This window comes from Pocillopora damicornis, chromosome 12 (genome assembly GCF_964200805.1).
Source record: "Pocillopora damicornis chromosome 12, jaPocDami1.2, whole genome shotgun sequence".
In the NCBI taxonomy this organism is placed as follows: Eukaryota; Metazoa; Cnidaria; class Anthozoa; order Scleractinia; family Pocilloporidae; genus Pocillopora; species Pocillopora damicornis.
Window position 1 is genome coordinate 8,429,911 of NC_142681.1, and position 18,454 is coordinate 8,448,364.

General features: G+C 38.8%; 4 protein-coding genes across 7 annotated transcripts; 1 reads left to right on the plus strand and 3 right to left on the minus strand.

Annotated features, from left to right (window-relative positions):
- The first annotated feature begins 320 nt into the window (after positions 1–320).
- LOC113669185 (digestive cysteine proteinase 1) lies at positions 321–11,507 on the plus strand. Its single transcript, XM_027185189.2, has 9 exons — positions 321–582; positions 1,143–1,315; positions 1,784–2,021; positions 2,410–2,614; positions 9,460–9,653; positions 10,063–10,154; positions 10,358–10,519; positions 10,604–10,787; positions 11,131–11,507. The coding sequence occupies exons 1-9, from the start codon at positions 387–389 to the stop codon at positions 11,316–11,318; spliced, it is 1,632 nt and encodes a 543-aa protein (XP_027040990.2). The 5' UTR covers positions 321–386; the 3' UTR covers positions 11,319–11,507.
- On the minus strand, positions 3,609–5,173 carry LOC149036345 (melanocyte-stimulating hormone receptor-like). The gene has a single exon (XM_089189828.1). The coding sequence runs from the start codon at positions 5,076–5,078 to the stop codon at positions 4,149–4,151; it is 930 nt and encodes a 309-aa protein (XP_089045954.1). The 5' UTR covers positions 5,079–5,173; the 3' UTR covers positions 3,609–4,148.
- Positions 6,654–7,860, minus strand: LOC149036346 (trace amine-associated receptor 9-like). Its single transcript, XM_089189829.1, has one exon. The coding sequence runs from the start codon at positions 7,717–7,719 to the stop codon at positions 6,793–6,795; it is 927 nt and encodes a 308-aa protein (XP_089045955.1). The 5' UTR covers positions 7,720–7,860; the 3' UTR covers positions 6,654–6,792.
- Positions 11,508–11,664: 157 nt separating the features above from the next.
- LOC113669184 (uncharacterized) lies at positions 11,665–18,020 on the minus strand. 4 transcript variants are annotated; one of them, XM_089189824.1, is made up of 8 exons: positions 17,622–18,020; positions 16,040–16,510; positions 15,705–15,758; positions 14,647–15,527; positions 13,732–14,365; positions 13,454–13,584; positions 12,754–12,913; positions 11,665–11,998 (listed from the first exon to the last, which is right to left on the minus strand). In XM_089189824.1, exons 1-8 carry the CDS (start codon positions 17,653–17,655, stop codon positions 11,826–11,828), a joined length of 2,538 nt encoding a protein of 845 aa, XP_089045950.1. In that variant the 5' UTR covers positions 17,656–18,020; the 3' UTR covers positions 11,665–11,825. The 4 variants fall into 4 exon arrangements, with proteins under 4 accessions (XP_089045950.1, XP_027040989.2, XP_089045952.1 ...); XM_027185188.2 differs by having other exon boundaries at positions 11,665–12,001; XM_089189826.1 differs by having other exon boundaries at positions 13,454–13,581; positions 17,622–18,008.
- Positions 18,021–18,454: the final 434 nt, after the last annotated feature.

An 18,454-nucleotide genomic window follows, 5' to 3' on the forward strand; every position in this document is an offset into this window, starting at 1 on the left:
AAAGGAACTTTAGTAACTTGGTTTTTTTTTTAATCAAGGATGCAGACCTACTAAAAGAATCCATTTTAGGGGGGATAGTGTGGAACGTCCTGACGGAGGAGGGGGGGGGGGAGGGTGTTAATCCCTTTTCCCTGTGCAAACCTTATAAACATTTTCGAGCATTTTTTTTTGGATGTCTTTCTTTGTTTTCTTTTCTTTTTCTAGTTTCCCGTTCAATCATTATTCTATTTATTTTTTATTCCAATCACTGTGAAAAAGGCAAATCTGGGCCCTTGACTATTATGTGTTGGGACGTATTCCTGGGGTCTAGTTTTTATCTCCTTGTAACTCTATATGTCTTGACAGTCACGAGATTTTGTGGTGGTTCGAAGAACGGTCGTGATAAAATGGCTCTGACTTACGTGATCTCTTCGCTTCTCCTATCTGTTGTTGTTGCAAAGCCATTGTCGGATACTCCTCCGCAATGGTCTAACGCTTACACCGTCTCTGGCGTGCTGCGCTTGCCATATGCTGAAATCGTGGAACCTATGGAGGTTTGGTTTGACGGTGAAAATGGCAGGAGCAGGATCGATTATTATTCAGGTGAGACCTTCAGAGTCAGGAAACGTCGCCAAGTCATCATCTTTCTTTCCCGCATCATTTATATTAAGTTTTCAAATTGGTGGGAGTGCAAGGTCCGCCCTGTTTGCCCTCAAGTGAAAATATCAGTTAAGTATTCCACACTTTAGGTTACTTGCCTGGGACACGCAATTAATTAACATTTCTATGGGCGCTTTATGCTGGTTTCGCACAATCAGCGCATCTAAATTTAAGTCCGTCTCTGACTAAACTGTTTTGTCTTGTATAAAATGTTCTCATCTCCGTGACTTTTGATGAGAACAACGTCGCTTGGGCAAATAGAAGTGGACATTTAGTTCCGTTGTCAATAGTCCAGAGACTCCCTCTATTATTTTAAGTAAACTTTTCAAAAGCCTGTGAGGAGTTCAAATGAAGCTGTGGGCAGTAAAAATCAACTAATTGGAGCTCTATTTTTAGGCAATTTTAGCAAATATTTTCAGTTTCATAATGAACTCATACCATTGGCGTTTTGTAATTATGAGTACCAATGAAAACTTTAGGATAAATTGTTTCCTTTTTGCAAGGGTTGGACATTACAATTCAGCGAGAAGATGTAGGGATGTTTGGTTCAAGTTACAGAGTCTGTCCAGAGACCACTGAGACTGAGTTGAATGTGAAAACCTGCTTTCAAGTGAATGGAACCAAGGATGCCCCAGTGAAAATACAGTCAGTTTTACCTGACCTCTCAAATTTCAAGGCAAGTTGTACAATGTTATGTAATCTTTGAGGAAATGTGTGAGGGAGTTATCAGTCAAAAATGGTTTCAATGCAACTGGGCTTCAGATAAATATGTCATGTTGCTGTTATAGTCCTCTTGAAGATCAGTTTTTGAAGTTATCTTCACTATGGCATTTTGCAGGAAGAATACCTTACTCCATGCATGCAAAAAATTTGTAATAAAGTTTTGGTGTCCCATAGTTGTACTAAATACTGAAAATGCACACTTCCTATTACTTCAAGGAAGAATGGAATCTTAGAAACATCATTTTTAGTTATAACTATTTGTTGTCTATGGGGAAATTTTGTTAACAAGGACACTGTTGGATGAACATTATGAAGAGAGTGAGTCTCATTGATAGTCAGTCCTAAACATATCTCATTTGTTAAACAGAGTAATGAGGTAAAAATTGTTGTTTGTTTGTGTTTTCAAATTTTTTTTCTCCAGTTTGGTGGCTATGGTGACTGTATTGTAGGCAACTGTACAGTATGGACTTACACTCAAACAGAACAACACAAAGTTAACACATACAACATGTATACATCCCAGTCTGAACCACCAAATCCTGTTCACTATGAAATGTTGGGCTACGACACTCTTTTGGGTTCTCACTATGACAAATATTTGATTGATTTTCTGGATTATTCACCTTTAATGCCACCTGCTAAAGTGTTTGAGATCCCAGGTTTGTTTGTTTGTTTGTTTGTTTTGCCTGGTCTGATAACATTTTCTTTGACCACTTTCATTCTCAAGATCTCATTAGTAATTCTCTTTACTGCCTGCCATACAATTCTTAAAGTATTTGTTTGGAGAAATTAGTATTGGATCAACTGATTATCCCCTGAGTTATATTTTACTTTATTCTTATAACTCATCTGCTTGATATTGTATAGAATACTCTAAGGAGAAATTTTGCATTGGTCACTCATGGGAGTTAAAGGATTAAACTTTCTCATTTGAACTTTTTGGCTATAGTGAGTTATAAATATCACTGATTGAAAAAAGATCATTATTTTATTTAAAGACATTCATGTGCTTAATTGTTGTTTTAAATTGTTTCCTTGTTCAATCAGGTATGACTTGTAGAGATTTCCCTGGACCTGGGGCAATGACAAGCTTATTGGCAAACCCTATGCAAGAGTTTGTCGAACCCTATGGCCATGAAAAAGTACATGAGCTGTTTGAACACTTCCTGATAAAGCACCCCAAAAAATATGCCAACACAGTGGAGAGGGAGGAACATCACAGGCGCAGAGATATCTTTAGGCAAAATTTGAGGTAAGAATTAAAGCTTTGATATTTGATGATGGTGTGCTTTGCTCTGTAGTTTACATGATAAGTTGGCAGATTTAGTTAAGCTGCCCCTGTCGAGTTTGGTTTTTACATCTGTGCAAGCAATTTTGCACTATGATGCATATGCACAAAGTTTTTCTCCAGTATTTAAGGAGGCCTCACAAACATCAAGAAGCTCATGATAACATTCTTTGTAGGTGAATATTTTATTGAAACTCATCTCCTTTGAATAGAAGCAATATTATTTGTTTCTTGAGGGATCCATCCCTCATCACATGTTTGTAAATTAATTTGAGGGGTCCACCCAAGATCACAAGCTCTCAAATTAAATTTGTTGTCTTGTTTCCGGAAACATTGTACCAAAATAACTATCTACTTTTCACCAACAGTTGTCTAAAAAATTATTCTAGTTACTATGCTTTGGTTGACAGATTTAATACTGAAAGATTTTTGATTGGCTTACTAAATATACTGAATTAATGATAAGAAATAAATTGTGCAAAGAGTATAATAACAGGCACACAAGGTATGGTCCAAGTAGACGTACATGCAATATTTCAGGAATTTGTTATGAGGCCAATATGAGGTCCAGAGTTGAATTTTTGATTCTAAGAGGTGAGGAGTCTGTTCCAAGCCTAAGAGCAGTAGTATTTGCTTAAATTATGATACCATGCCAGCGCATGGGACTTAACTTCTATAGGTATAATAATTGTTGTTTAGTTGTCCTAAATAGGCACTGATGTAGTCATGGTTAATACTATTGCTTTTTTTTTCCCTATATTTTTTCTGATAACTCTGGATCCTAACAATATTACACAAATGAAGGGTTATGTCTTCATAGGCCCAGAGACATCATGTCCTACAATGTTAGGGTTTTTTTTAACCCTTTACACCCAAACATCAGTATTCATATTCTCCATACTGTTCTCTGTACATTTACTAAGGTGCTGACAAGGAGAATTTGTCAAACAATCAAGAGTTTCTTTAGTTTCTGATCATTTCCTTTATTCTCATGACATCAATGTGTGATTCAGTGGTGATATTGTAAGGAGAGATTAGATGCTAGTCACTCTTAGGGGTTAAAGGGTTTAACTCTTTTTAAAGTTCTGAAAATGCTCAGTTTTAATAATACAAATCAAACGTGAAAACATTGAGCGAAAAAACTTCAGGCATAAATTGTTTTCAATCGTTCTTTGGAGTTCATTGACACTTCAAAACAAGGAGGATACACTTGTAGATGCTGCCACTCGAGGTCGTTTAATTGCGCTATTGTTTCATTCCTTCGAGTCTTCCTCCAAAAGATCTCACTTTTTCCAAAACGAGTGAATCCAAACTTAGTCATTAGGCTTTCGGCGGTCCTACGTGGCCCCCGAAGTGACTACCCGAAGGATTAAATCGAGCCCTCTATGGACAAAATCCAGCGGTAACACCCATTTCTGAATGACACACTTAAATCGACGTGGAGTTGTAAGGAGTGTCTATTGTAACAATCAGTGAGATGTTTACTGACAGAGATACTTTAAAGTTGCCTTGAGAAGCACCAAAATTGCCTGACTGTCTCCTTCACTGCTTGTTTTACCTCCCTTATCTTCCAGCAGTAGAGGAGAGGGTTCAGGGATGAGTTACACAGCAAAAGAGACAATGTTACTGCCACAGCGTCTCTAAGAGCTGGTGTTACTTGTCGGCTGATAGAATATATAAATGCCACGGTTAGATATGGAAGGTAACAAACCAGCAAAGTTATTTGCACCCACAGCACACTGGACACTGTCTTTTTGTAACGCGCTATCTTGAGTTGAATCCCTCTCCCATGCGGTTTTCCTTGGTGAATCTGTTCTCGCGCTTGGGTTTGGTGATGGCGAAGGGTGTGATAAATTTTTGTGTAACAGAGGGTAGAGATTGCTACGCACGGTACCACTACAGCAAAAGAGAGACCAGCAGCGATGCGGAAGTTGTAAAGTACCACTACCACACCCGCAGGGCTAACAAGCCAAATGGCAACAACAAGGATCCTTGCTCTCTTTACTGTTACAACATCTTTGTATCTGAGCCGCAATAACAGGGCAAGAAGTCTGTCCACACTGATTGCAGTCAGTGTTAGCAAAGATACACCGCAAAGAGTGAAACCTATTGTGTAAAAAAAGATTCCAAGATAGCTACAAATTTTGAGGTGTCCTTCAGACATCAGGTAACCAATCAGAAGAGGATGTGAAATAAGGCCCACTCCCAGATCAGTGCACGCAAGACAAACGAGTAAGATTTTCGAGGACGGATGCAGAGTTGACACGTTTCTAAGGGCAGCAATGATCACAGCATTCCCCAAAAATGCAACGACAGCCAGAGGGAAACTTGAAATTAAGATAAGCATCTTCTGGCGTGCCTCAAAACCTGTTTCGCAAAATAACTCTTGAGTTGTGCTTTGTTTTTCGCCGTCAGTTACGTTAGCCATTTATTTTCCAAGCAGGTTCTAAAGTCTCATCTTTAAAATCGCGTGTGCTTCTCTTTCGTTCGGTGGGTGGCTTCTGATTTGGATATTTCAGTACGTGAGCTTAAAACTTTAAGTGCGGTTTGCTTGTGACAGTGATGAACAACTTATTTCTGTGCCCCGTGAGAGCGATGTTGATATTGGTTCTGAGTGGTTCTGAAAAATATGTAAGCAGGAAAATGATTTGTAAATCGCTCATTCTTAGACCACCAGCTTAGTTCCCCAAAATTTTAAATGCAACTGGAAATGAAAGCTTTAATTGCGCGAACATAGAAATACAACTTGAAGGTTATGCGAAACCATGGGATTTGGGGATGTTTAACGACAGATGAAATAAACAGAGGACTCAAAAATTAAAACGGTCATGTGATTGGCGTATTGCCACTTTAATTGGGCTTCTATTCAGACCATAACACATTACAGACAATACAACTTGTTGGTCTATCAAAAAACAAGAAAATCAAACATCCTCTTTATCAAAGTCGGTGATAAGAAGTGAATTACATGATAAGCTCTCACGATAATTCAATCGATGCTGAATGGTTGGGTTTGCTGTTACGCTATTGGAGACACAGTCCGTGGAAAGTGATCGGTCAACTGTAGTCCGACGTAGGACTAAAGCTCGAAACGTCAGCTGTTCAATACTTTTAAATCGCTTCATTGGTCAACCAACGTTTAGTATCTTATCGTAGGTAGCCAACCTATTTTTTCAATTGCCCGCCCACGCAGTGTAACAGTTTCTTTAGCAACTAAAATCCACGCGTAGTTCGGTCGCTTCGGCACTCATCAAAAAGCACACACAATAAATCAAAGTTGCCTACTGAACGTAAAATCTGCCTGTCGTTTAATGTAAAATTTTTTTGAGAATTTTGTATTCTACTATGAGTATGAGCTTCAAGAAAGAGGGAATTAGATCGCACAAGTGTTTCAAGTTGAACACGATTTGTTTTTTAAAAACCATTACTAAAAGGCCTTACTTTGCCATTTGTTTACCGAGTTAACTTGTGGAAACTGCAGAGGATGTGGAAATAAACTGTGGCTTAAATACGACGGGTTTCCGTTTCCGCCAGTTTTTAATTAACTACTGTTTCCATCTTGAACAAATGCGACTGAACTGTGTATTTCTTAGAAAACGCTGTTAAGTTTGACCAAGAAACCATGGAGGGCGAAGCTTTGATCTTGAAGAGCAATTTTAGATTGATTATCCCTTGCTTTACGACTCTTTGTGATTGGTGCAGAAAACTCGCGCCACTGTGCTCTTAACCAGTAAGTTGAAGGGACACGGTTGCCTACGTTTTCCCTTACTTGATGACGGTTTTTTGCGTTTACTGCGAGTTATTTGCTCTTTGCCATCTTTGCCGTAGTTCTGATAGGACGCTTCGTCGAAAACGCTCCACGGCTGATTTCGTTAGGTTGATAGTATGACTGACTACCAGCTTCGTATAAGTGTGCTTGTATCGAACGTCAGTAGGATAGGAACCTCCAAAGGACATCAAATAGGCCTGAGTAATCGAGGTTGCAAGTTATGGAGGGTTCAATTTTAAGAAAGTGGGCGTACGGTGACTCTTTCAAGCCTGACAAGACGTTCAGAAATTCTGTGTCTCTGTCACTGTTCTTACGCCGTTTGGTAGCGGTTTTCGTGAAAACGAAAACATAAACAACTCTATGCATTTGAGGATTATTGACTTGAAAAACAACAAAACTGTCTGATCGTTTCCTTCACAGCTTGCTTTACCTCCCTTATCTTCCAGCAATAAAGGAAAGGGTTCAGAGATGAGTTGGATAACATCAGGGACACTGCTACATCGATAATGATCTTAAGGGTTGGTGTTAGTGATTCAGTGATATAATACGCAACTGTGACTATACCAAACGGAAGATAACAAACCAGCAATGTCACTTGCACCCACAGTGCACTGGACACTGTCCTTTTGTACCGTGCTATATTCAGAGGCACTCCTCTTTCGTTTGGCTGTCCCTGGTGAATATGTTCTTGAACTTGCTTCTGATGCTTGGAAAGGCTGACATAGATCTTTGAGTAGCAGAATGTAGAGATTACTATACATGACCCCAATAAAATGACGACGATTCCAGCATAAATACGGATGTTGTAAAAAGCTAACGTTGCAAAGAAAGCGTTTGAAATCCAAAAGGTGACAACGAGAATCCACACTTTCCTCCAAGTTACTACATGTCTGTATCTTAGCCCCAATGATATAGCGAGAAGTCTGTCTATACTGATTGCAGTCAGTGTAAACAGGGATATTGCGCAAAATACTGAGCCTATGGTAAGGTAAAATCTGATTAGATAAAAACACCATTCGGAGTGTACCTGAGACATGGTATAACCAATACGTAAAGGGTGTATTATAATCCCCACTCCTAAATCGGTACATGCTAGGCACCCGAGCAGAACTTTCGACGATGAATAAAGAGTAGTCACTTTTTGAAGGGCACTGATGATCAAAACATTACCGAAAATTGCAGTGATTGCTAGGGGACCAGATAACGATGAAATTAATATCTTCTGGCGTGGTCCGATCGCTGTGCTGCAAAGCAACTCTTGAAATGCAATTTGGTTTTCATGGCTCGTTAGGTTCGCCATTTTTTTTCTTAGCCAGTTGTGGCAGGAGTTAATGTTCGGTCTGATTATTGTTAAAGGTCAGCGCTCTTCTACTTCTCCATCGTTGGTTGCCAGCAATTCTTTATATCTTGATTGAAGGAAATGTGTATTATAATCTTTTAATTGTCGAAATTAAAGTGAGTATTCGATATCTCTCAGTAACCCTTTAGTCCTATTCGTTTCCAAGGTGACGAAAGCAAACCTTTTTCCAGCTGAGTCAAGATTGGTAGATCTTGATATATGTGTTTTGTTTCATCAACCAAGAAAATTACATCGGAAAAATGTTATTAATTAACACATTAACTGTTTCGGGAACGGATACAAAATTGATTACATCCGCATAGATATTTCTCGGGCGAATATGACAAATTAACATTCCTGTTTCCGCTGATGCTGCGTGCCTAGATTCGTGGGAAAAACATCCTTTGACGTATCCAGATTACCACTAAATAGCGCTGTCAGCACCTCTTACCACCAACGCGTCATTGAGTCTTACTTTCTCGCTGAAATAGTCGAGAACAAAGCATGACGAGCGAAAACAACATAGTGCGAGGGCAGCGGAAGGAATTATGGACTTAAAATTTGCCTCTTCATTATATTAAGGTTTTTAGACGTGCACTTTTGAAAGGAAAATCCCATTAGTCGCGTCAGAGTTGCCCACAGTGCTAACGGATTTTTACGGGCTCGATGAAAATAGAGGCGGCCAAGCCGCGAAACGAGCAGCGGAGGTTTCCTATTTTTAATTGAAGGTTCACGGATAATGTTACCCAATATTTCTCTAATGCACACTTACGTTAATTCAAAGCTTCATCGATATTGTTTGCCTGATAGAAAAATAATAATCAAAATTGTTCTCATTGCCGTTGGTATCGGTCGATTTGCACCTGTTTTTACTGCGACAAAATTAACCTTTAGGAAAGCTTGACAGAAGCGTAGTTTAGTGCTATTCCTTGACTTGCTGAAAATTTAGAACTCAAATTATGATTCTCTTAAACGAAATATTAAGTTTAAAACATAGTATGTAATAAAACAAGGATAGCTTGCAAATTGTGATCAATCTTAAACAAGGAGTCGATAAACTTTCCATTTTAAGAGAAATAAACTTAACACTCCCTATTTCATGTCAGCCGGTAATTTTGGAGCAGAATAACGTGGGTTTCTTTTAAAGTCAGAGATTCGATTCATTTAGTAAACTCAGTACCGAATGATATTGGCTAGGAACCTTACAGCTTTAAGTTAACTCCAAAAGTTTCGGTAATATTTCAATCATGAAAAGTAACTGGGAATTGTGGATTTTCCGGTACTGGTTTTGTGAGTGGTATCTTACGTTGCTGTAACAAATTTTAGCAACCAAAAGAAGTACCTGTTTTCAATTCATGATTGGCCTCGAGGAAAGGGAAAGCTTTAATTGTAATAATCTTTTGAAAACTGGTAAAAAAAAGTGAATGTGTTTTTGTTACGTTTTTCCACAAACGTAATGGTCTGCAATCGCATAACCCTTTATCCTTTGAGTGATCAAGACCGAATTTCCCCTTACGATGTCAATACAATATCAAGTAGACAAGCGATGAGAATAAAGAAAAATATCAATTAGGGATAGTTAGTTGATCCAATACCAAATTCTCCGAACATTACGAGCAGACGGCGAGGAGAATTACCAATAAAATCTTGGGAGTGAAAGTGTTAACATTTATCTTACGTGGAGCCTAACTTTGATTTCAGGTTCATAAATTCGCACAATCGTAAGCACGTTGGTTTTCAAGTAGCTGTAAATCATCTGGTAGATCGCTCACCTGAAGAGCTCAGAGTACTTAGGGGGCGTACTTATACAGAAGGATATAACGGTGGCCTTCCATTTAAACCAGACTTGTCAACTTTGAAGGATGTCCCGGATACTATGAATTGGCGACTTTATGGTAACGCAATTTACTTGTAATGGAAAAATGTAATAGCAGTTTTATGAGTGAAACTTTAATCGTAAAAGTAGATTTTTCGCATTCTAGAAATTTTTATTATTCCTATGACATCACGTATTAATTTTAAAAACATCCATTATGGGGAAAGTTATATGTTGGTTTGTAAAATGTGTTTATTGTATACTTGCACTCTAAGTTGGAAGATTTTAGAAACAGTGGAGAATTGTAAATGATTTTCACGTTGTGGCGGTGAAATGAGTAATGCATCTTATGAGAAGCTTTGATAAAATAATTAAATTCTCATTGCTCTTTCGTTGCGAAGAGAATTAACTGACGTCGACTGAAATTCCTTGTGTTGGCACTGAATTTCAGACAAGTAGATTAAAGTAGCTGTTTGCGTCAATTTTAGGCGCGGTGACCCCTGTGAAAGATCAAGCAGTGTGTGGGTCATGTTGGAGTTTTGGCGCCACCGGAACAATTGAAGGTGCATTGTTTCTCAAGGTAGATATATTCAGTTTACTCTCAGAACTCCAAGCGAATCGAAACAAAGCTTATATACACAATTAACCTTCGGATTTTCCTGCCTTGTGATTCATCACAAGTTGTTTACTAGCGCTTTTTACAACAGATTCTACCATTGTCAGACCCTCATGCTTAACAAGTAGTATAGCATTACTATCAATACTATTTATAATTTCCTGCAGACGAAGAATCTCGTCCGCCTTTCTCAACAAAATCTAATTGATTGTTCTTGGGGTTTTGGTAACAACGGATGTGATGGCGGAGAGGAGTTTCGATCATATCAGTGGATAATGAAGCATGGTGGTATAGCGACGGAACATACCTACGGACAGTATCTGGCACAGGTGAGTGTTAAAAAATCAAGGAACTTATACTCGGTAGAGTGGTTTCTTCTGTTTTTCTGACTATTTTTTATTCGATCTACTCAGGATGGGAGATGTCACTCAGGGACTATTGGTGCCAAAATAGAAAGCTATGTAAACGTTACCTCAGGAGATCTTGAAGCGCTCAAGATTGCCATTGCTCAGAAAGGGCCAGTAGCAGTTGGAATAGATGCTTCGCACAGGTCGTTTGCTTTCTACTCGTTTGGAGTGTACTACGAGCCTCAGTGTGGTACGTCTTAAGTTACTATCCAACCATGATTAGCAATTCTCTTAAGCGAAAGTCTTCCTAAATCAAGCTGTTGAAAATTCAGTGTAGAGAAAGAAGGTAATGGATCGTATGCATTTTGCATCAGAGTTTTCCAATTAAATAACTTTTACTTTAAACTTCAACAATAACTTTTTCCAATTAAAGTTGTCTAATAGTATCCACTAATTCCCCAACATTTTCGAATGTTTAACCTTTTTTCGCCTCAGTATTTGTCTGTTTTGAAGAGGGACTTGAGTTTTTAGACCAATGTATGCACATAGTCGACTTTGTTAGCTTTAAATAACATATTTTCACTCTCTGTTAGGAAATAAACCCGAAGATTTGGATCACGCAGTGCTTGCCGTTGGATACGGCACCATGAATGGGCAAGCTTACTGGCTGATAAAGAACTCGTGGTCTACACACTGGGGCAACGATGGCTATGTCCTCATGTCTCAGAAGGATAATAACTGCGGTGTTGCGACAGATGCAACCTTTGTTAACTTAGAATAGCTTAGAATCGCTTGGCTGCTTAATTCAAATCATTGAACGAATCGGTTTTAAACTAAAGTAGAATCTGGTTCTTTCAGTGACTGAAACAGCTTCTTAACTCTAGAGGGCTGAAACTAAAACCATAAACTATCTGGTGAATATTGTAAATGATTCGCGAGAGCAATAGCTTATTAAACCTATTTTCGCAAAGTTTGTGTATTGTTTGACCTGATGGGGCATAGCACTTTGACTGCATCGTCTTAATCGATACCTTTTATAACGCCTCCTGAGAAAATCTGCTAGTTCGATATTAGCCATACCGAATTTTTCTTGACAATTTCTTTACTGAAGGTGAATAAAACACTTCTTTTCGTCTTCTTAAGAGCTTTAATTGACGAGTAACCAGTATTCTTACCCATTTAGGTTTAAGTTATTCCACTTAATGGAAAACACCATAAGCTCTATATCGAGAAACTATTCTTGTAGATTATTTCAGTCGCTATGGTAACTTTTCGTGCCGTTTGGTTCTCATTCAAAGTTCTTCTTGAGGCAAGGATGTAGTGATTTACATCTATATATTCTGGACAATCCGAGTCGAAGGGGGCGGTTGCTGGAAGTCTTCGGTAAAGGTCTGACCAGAAATGGTGTTCCTTCTTTATATTCAACTTCCATGCCGTCACCATTCTCTTCGAATTCGCTGTCTGCTTAAAGAAAACGGTAAAAACGTTCAATAAAAAAAGTCATATCAGCTCATGAAACGTTTCACTCCAGTACCCCATCCCGTTCGTTTTTCAGAAATCAGTGGTAACCAGTTGAATAATCGTTTTGAACTGAACGGGGAGTAAACTTCGCTGCCTCTAAGCCCAAAAGGAGGGCGCTGGCTTAGCTTTTGTGAGATCACCTAACCTTCCGGAAGTAACATCACTGGGAGTAAATAAATATCACGATGCCTGAATTTCCTCATATTTAACAATTGGTTCATACGTCAGCGTACGTTCATAGAGATATGAAGCACGCGGGAAGTTTGGAGAGCACGAAAGATGCACAGGGAGCGTAGCCGAGAGCAACTCCAGCTTCTTGAGTGCCCTCCAAACTTCCCAAGTGCTTCATATCTCGATGAACGCACAGCTGAGGTATGAACCAATTGTTTTATAACATTTTCAACCCGATGGAAATTTTTTTGTTTACTGACGTCATGAGCGTGCACAATAGGAATATGAAGCACGCTCGCGCAATTGAATTTGATTAAACAAATTTACCAGCTATGTTATAATAGAAGTTATGACAACGGTATTTTCAACTAGGAATTATTTTTAAATGTTATGCATACTGTAGTTAAAAAAAAGATACACTGTTGGCAGTTCTTGCAAGCTTGTATGCTTTATATGGTTTGTTGGTTGTTTGTATTGTCTTTCCGTTTCTCTCAACTTCTTTCACATTGAAACTCAAGTAATACCTTGTCCTGTAATTGGTGCGTCGTTCTCTATAGGTTCAGAGGCTTTTGCCTGCTGATTTTGATAAAGGATGTCATTTTTCCATGAAAACACAGACGTTGTTTGGCGCATGTTCTTACTCCGTTTTTCGCTTTCGAACTCTCCGTTGCAGCTAGGTACAATCTGTGAAAAAAGCTTTGAATCTTAAAGATCCTAGTTATATTTTCCTTGCCCTACAAGTAAAAGTTGAAATGCTTTTACTAAAATTTAAAATCGTAGGAAAAACAGTTTAAGTGTTGTAAAACCAAAGTCAAAGTAATCACAGCGTTAAATTGCAATAGTGGATAACATAACAAGCCAATGAGAACTCAAAGTGAAATCAACAAATTGTTTCCGGCGCAAATTAGAAATAGTCTCGCATCTGATTTTGTCAGAGGGTGGCGCCAGTTTCTAAACCAATCACAAAGCGGCGCTAAGCAAAATCAAAGCCATCCGGGTTTTTTTCGACAACCACTTGGAAATTTCTCCAATATTGGTTTATTGAAGGCATGAGTTATACTCATAGAGCGATTGTCTTAATTAAGCTTTTGTGACTACATTCCATTGATAGCCACTTAACGTCTTTCCACCATCTGCACTTTACAAAAAGAGAGGCAACTAAGAGGGGCGCGACACAGAGAGATAACTATCAACTTCTCTGGCACCTTTCGAACACTAACACACCTGAGATTTTTCCAAAGCTCCTTTAACAAAAATCATGGCAAAATGAAGTAGCTCAGGGCCATCCAATTTCATCATCCCCCTTTCGATTTCGGCTCGAAAGTGATCGCTTTCCTTCTCATCTTTTATCTCTTCTGAAAAAAAAAAAAAAACAATTCCACAATTATCAAGCTCTCATGAAAGTGATATAAATCACTCTTAACTAATAGCGAGAGATCATTCCTTTCCTACTTTGATAGCTTTTAATAATACACAATTTGTACTATGATTTTATATCTGACCTGAAGCGGCTTCAGGACGTTGATCTTTTTGATGACCAAAATTGAATTCTCCCGCGTCGTCCTTACTTTCCATTGATAGGTGGTCATCTCCTGTTCTCAAATTTGCCATCTCTTGTTTGTCATTTGGAGCTCGAGCGGTTGTGATCTGATTGGCATTTACTTTACTAGGATAATTTTTCGTTATCTTTATTTCTCGGTGGTCTGCAACTTCTTCCGTTTCCATGTTTTCTATACTTGTTTGATCACAAATGTCCTGAGGGCAATCCATTTTTTCCGAGTCCACTGGGACACCAATGATCAAAATTTTCTCAGGGTTGCCCTCACAAACCTTTTTAGTTTGGTTTCGTGCTTTTCCTATGAGGGAGACGGGTTGGATATTCAAGGAGTTGTCTGGAAAGTCATCCAGTCTGACTTTGTCAAAACATTCAGAATGCAAAAAAGTACAATGGTTGAAGCTGTTCTCTGAGATCGGAGAAAAGCGCTCTAAACCTTTAAAAGGTCGGTCTTCCGCTACCACAGTTCTGCAGCTCATCCAGTCAATGACCTCTTCTCGTTCGTGCAACACCTGCATTTTTCCTTTCAATAAATCTCTTCCCGAACGTAACGGACTGACATCCATGTCATCAAAGCTAACCTATATCATAGCGACAGGATTTAATCAGAGACGCAGAGTTATTTTACTTCAGTAGAAACGAACAAAAGTAGTTCCAGTTTGATGAACACTAAGGCAAAATTTTGATTGTAGTCATTGTTGTGCCTGAGAAGTTAGGGGTTAGAATACTGGGAAATAAACCTGTTGGTTGTCTCTTAACTGCCGGTTAGATACCTGAGCAAAATGTTTAAAACATCCTAACTGATCAGTTAGTCTCCATATATATTTTCATATTTATATTACTATATCGAAAAACGACTCACGTTTGTTATCAGGTCAGGTTCACCTATTGCACGAAGAGACGAGCACGTGTCGATGGACATTCTCTGGGCTAGTGGGGGATACTGGCATGAGAAGTCGTGGTTAAATTCATGCAAGCTATTGGACCCTTTATATAACTGAACATTAGTTGAGTCATCGTTGATGATGTTGAGTACATGTTCTTTCTCTGCTGGTTCTGAGTTGCCCTCAGGGTGGTCGGCCGCGAGGCATGAGTGACCACATTGAAACTTCGCGCACGTTGACAATACTTCAGCTACAGTACATCCAGATAAGATTGTTTCCTTTGAACTTTTTTCATCATTTCCGGGGAAGCAACTTTGCTTGGCCAATTTTGGGCAAAGCGATTCAGTGCACGTTTCTACGGTGTTTACACCGTAATATGGCGCTTTTTCAATCAGATAGGGGTCTGCCTGTGAACTCTGCCAGGTTAGTCGGTTCTCTTCGGAGTCAGGCAGTGGTCCTTTGTTGAAAGAGCTTACTTTCATCAACATATTTCGAGGCAATTGTCCGTCTGACATTCCCTTTGCCTTTTCCTTGGAGTTTCCGTCTTCATGCTGAATGGGTACCTCTTGATCAAGGCCAACGTGAGGACTAAGGCTGCAATCAGAACTCGTTCCTTCTTGGGAAAAGAGCTGGTGATCCTCGGTGAAATTGTCTGTGTCATCGTCTAAGTCCATTTTGCCGAACTTTTCAGCACGTAAGCATATTCTCTCGTGAATAGGGCTCTTTCTCTTCAGGACTCTGGGATCTTGATCTGAATGCTTACTGTGGAACTGATTCTTAATTTGCTCGATTTTTTCCATAGGTAGCAGATGAGCTTCTTCAACCATAGCAAAGAATGATATCGTGGGTCGGTATGTAGCTATGAAAGCGGAAAAGTAAACTTAACAAGAATTGTGATTGGAAGAAGAAAACACTTTTGTTATAATCAGTATACAGGAAAATGATGCTAAGAATCGATCTAGGCCTTACATCTGTCAGCATCAAAAAATGAATACCTTCGACCGCAACATCAAATAAGGAAAGAAAACAAACTTACCTTTAGTCCCCATTGCTGGTGACTTGATTCCGATGGGTGGCCAAACAACTGACGCTGAAAAAAAAAACATAAGTAATTCGTGATTCCTTGACCTCACTGTTTTGTCATAGCGCGGTGTGCGTGTTAACAGACAATTTCATAGTCATCCGTGACACATTTACTATGCTGGAAAAGTTACGTTGAAGTACTCTCACAAAGAGACAACTCGGTGGATCAGGCAAAGAAAGTCAACGCACTGTGATATGAGAACATTATGGGCCTCCTGCTCTTAATTCACGAGTCTAAATTTAAGCGTTTAACATGTCATTCAAAGCACACCCATCATTTTCACTAACCTTTGTTTATCCGATCATGTTCAAACTTCCCACAGACTTTCCAATCAAAGAAGGATCCAGGTTGCACGGCGACTGATTTCTTTCCCGCGTTATCTTCGCTACACTCGAAGTTGTCTTTTGAGCAGGTAACAGTTAACTTGGCGGGAAGTTCACGTGGATCTGCCCCCTGCTCTATCATCAGCATTTCCGCGCGTAACCCTGCGGGTGTAACTGTTCTTCGATCTTGAGCCAGAGAATTTGACATGGATAATGTTGCGTGATCTGTCGTAACTTGAGGTGTTTCTAATTGGCATATTTGCTCATCATAAACAGGGACTGTACATTCAGATTGATCGTTTCCACGTTGTTCATGACTGATTGATTCCGATGTTCTCTCTATCAGTTGCTCGCTGCCGCTTTTAAAGACGAGCTGCCTTTCCTCCTTCAGTTTTCCTAAAACATTCGATGTAAATCCACCCACTTGAAGATCATCTGGTAAAATTTAACAAATGATCTTAATCAATGTTTCAGGCAACTGCTTTCCAGCGGCATGATGAATCAGTTGTATTTAACTTAATCAGAGTAATTACGTCATTAATGCATTAGAGAACCATTAATTAACGTCTTAATTTGTGACAATTAGGAATACAGTCAAGGAATAATACGATATCATCAATGTTCTCTCTGTTAAAAAGGCACTAACTATTTTGGCTGCATAGTTGAAAACAAATGAAGCCATAAATCCGTAGTCTTCGTGTTGAAATCTTCCGTTTATTCAGTTCCCATTTTTTCCAAAAACTAATTTTATATTGAAATTTTATTTGCTGTTACTTAAATATTTGCAAAGTTCTGGTCTTCGGTAGTCATAATTTGTTTTAGTTTTGCTTCTGATTGGTTGACAAAATCTCCCGTGCATCGATTCGCTTAGAAGACTCGGAACTCAAAGTCTACTTGTTAAATAGTTTACCCAAAAACTTCCTTGAAAACTACTGCACTTTGGTACACTTATGAATCCACTTATATCTATTCAGTATACCTTCCAAATAGACTTAAAGTGCACCACAACTGTAATTATCTTATAATACATTACATTCCTTTCAATTTGTACTAGACACCCTTATGCAGTGCGGACCTATTTTTATTACTTGTCTGTTAGCATTATGTTTAGAATGACAATAACTGGCATACTTTATTTGACTTCTACTGTCAGACAGTGTAATGCAAGTACGCCTCGAGTTCCAAATAATGGAATTCTCCTCTTGAAGCATTTCGACATATTTTAATGTGATTCATATGTCTTGCTTTCTCTGGGTCTACCTTTTATCATTACGAAAGTCTTATTTTAACAAGTTCGTTTTTCCTTGGAACGAAATTTGTCCAAATTAATGAATTTAACTTCGAAAGGTGTCACTGGAAATACTGCTCTTATTAAATGACATCGTCTCAGCTCAACACCAATTTTGTCATAACGCAATTTAACCCAAGCTCCTTCGACTAATATGCCAAAAGAATACAGGCATGGAAATTCAATTCAACCTCTCATTTTCCGACTGATATGCCTACAATATTAATTCACATCTGGTACAAGAATAGAGCTGCTTACCATCATAAAATGACTTTTGTGATGCTTCATCCATACTTAGGAATCTTCAGATCAGATTATCCGACATTCTACAAAATGAAAAAAGGGAACAAAGCAAATGCCAGACACAAGTAATAAAACAAAGACAAAAAGGAAGAAAAACAGTTACTTGCAGACACTTTCAAAAAATATTCTTTCAAAAAATATCATCACGAATTGTTTACAGAGCTCTAAACTAGCTTAACTTGATTTATAGGGTAGATCTGTTTAACTTGTGCCAAGCAACATATTAAATATGAAACAAAATACGCTATTGAGAATAAGCGATTTGAAGATAAACTGAGAAAAACTAAAACTTGTGGACTGAAAATACTCACCGCAACCCATGTCGGATTATTTCTCGAGAACAGTTCTCAAATTGGCGGGAAAAGGTGACGCGGGCTGCCACTGTTGCCTCACAGTATTCTGTGGCCATTCATACTTAGGGGGAGGGAGGAGGGCGGATGATCACAGCATACAACTAGGTATTTGGTTCTAAAAAGCGCCAAGGAAGTAAATTCGCTTTTGTCACCTTGCGAGCGCGGGAACACAGCCACACTAAGAATTTTAAGAACAAAGGCCAATTTGGCGGCGCTCTCGTCACACGACAACTACCTGATAGTAAACTATTCCACTGATTTTGTTTTGAATCACAATCCAGATTCGAAGTCAATGTGCCATTTTGCAGAGTGGTGCTTTGGCATAAACAGGGTGTGGTCATCTTAAAACGACTAATATTTTTGTTAAATATTTGAGTGTTCAACGGAAGGCTTTAATGTATTTTTAAGCACAGAAATAATATCTGATAAAACTGC

Coding starts and splice junctions, on each gene's coding strand:
- LOC149036346 (XM_089189829.1), bottom strand. CDS start 7,719: ATGGCGAACCTAACGAGCCATGAAAACCAAATTGCATTTCAAGAGTTG.
- LOC113669185 (XM_027185189.2), top strand. CDS start 387: ATGGCTCTGACTTACGTGATCTCTTCGCTTCTCCTATCTGTTGTTGTT. Junction 1,316..1,783: donor CTGACCTCTCAAATTTCAAG/GCAAGTTGTACA, acceptor TTTTTTCTCCAG/TTTGGTGGCTATGGTGACTG. Junction 9,654..10,062: donor TATGAATTGGCGACTTTATG/GTAACGCAATTT, acceptor CGTCAATTTTAG/GCGCGGTGACCCCTGTGAAA.
- LOC113669184 (XM_027185188.2), bottom strand. CDS start 17,655: ATGGATGAAGCATCACAAAAGTCATTTTATGATG. Junction 14,366..14,646: donor AACCTGACCTGATAACAAAC/GTGAGTCGTTTT, acceptor GCTATGATATAG/GTTAGCTTTGATGACATGGA. Junction 12,002..12,753: donor CGCACCAATTACAGGACAAG/GTATTACTTGAG, acceptor GTTTTCTTTAAG/CAGACAGCGAATTCGAAGAG.
- LOC149036345 (XM_089189828.1), bottom strand. CDS start 5,078: ATGGCTAACGTAACTGACGGCGAAAAACAAAGCACAACTCAAGAGTTA.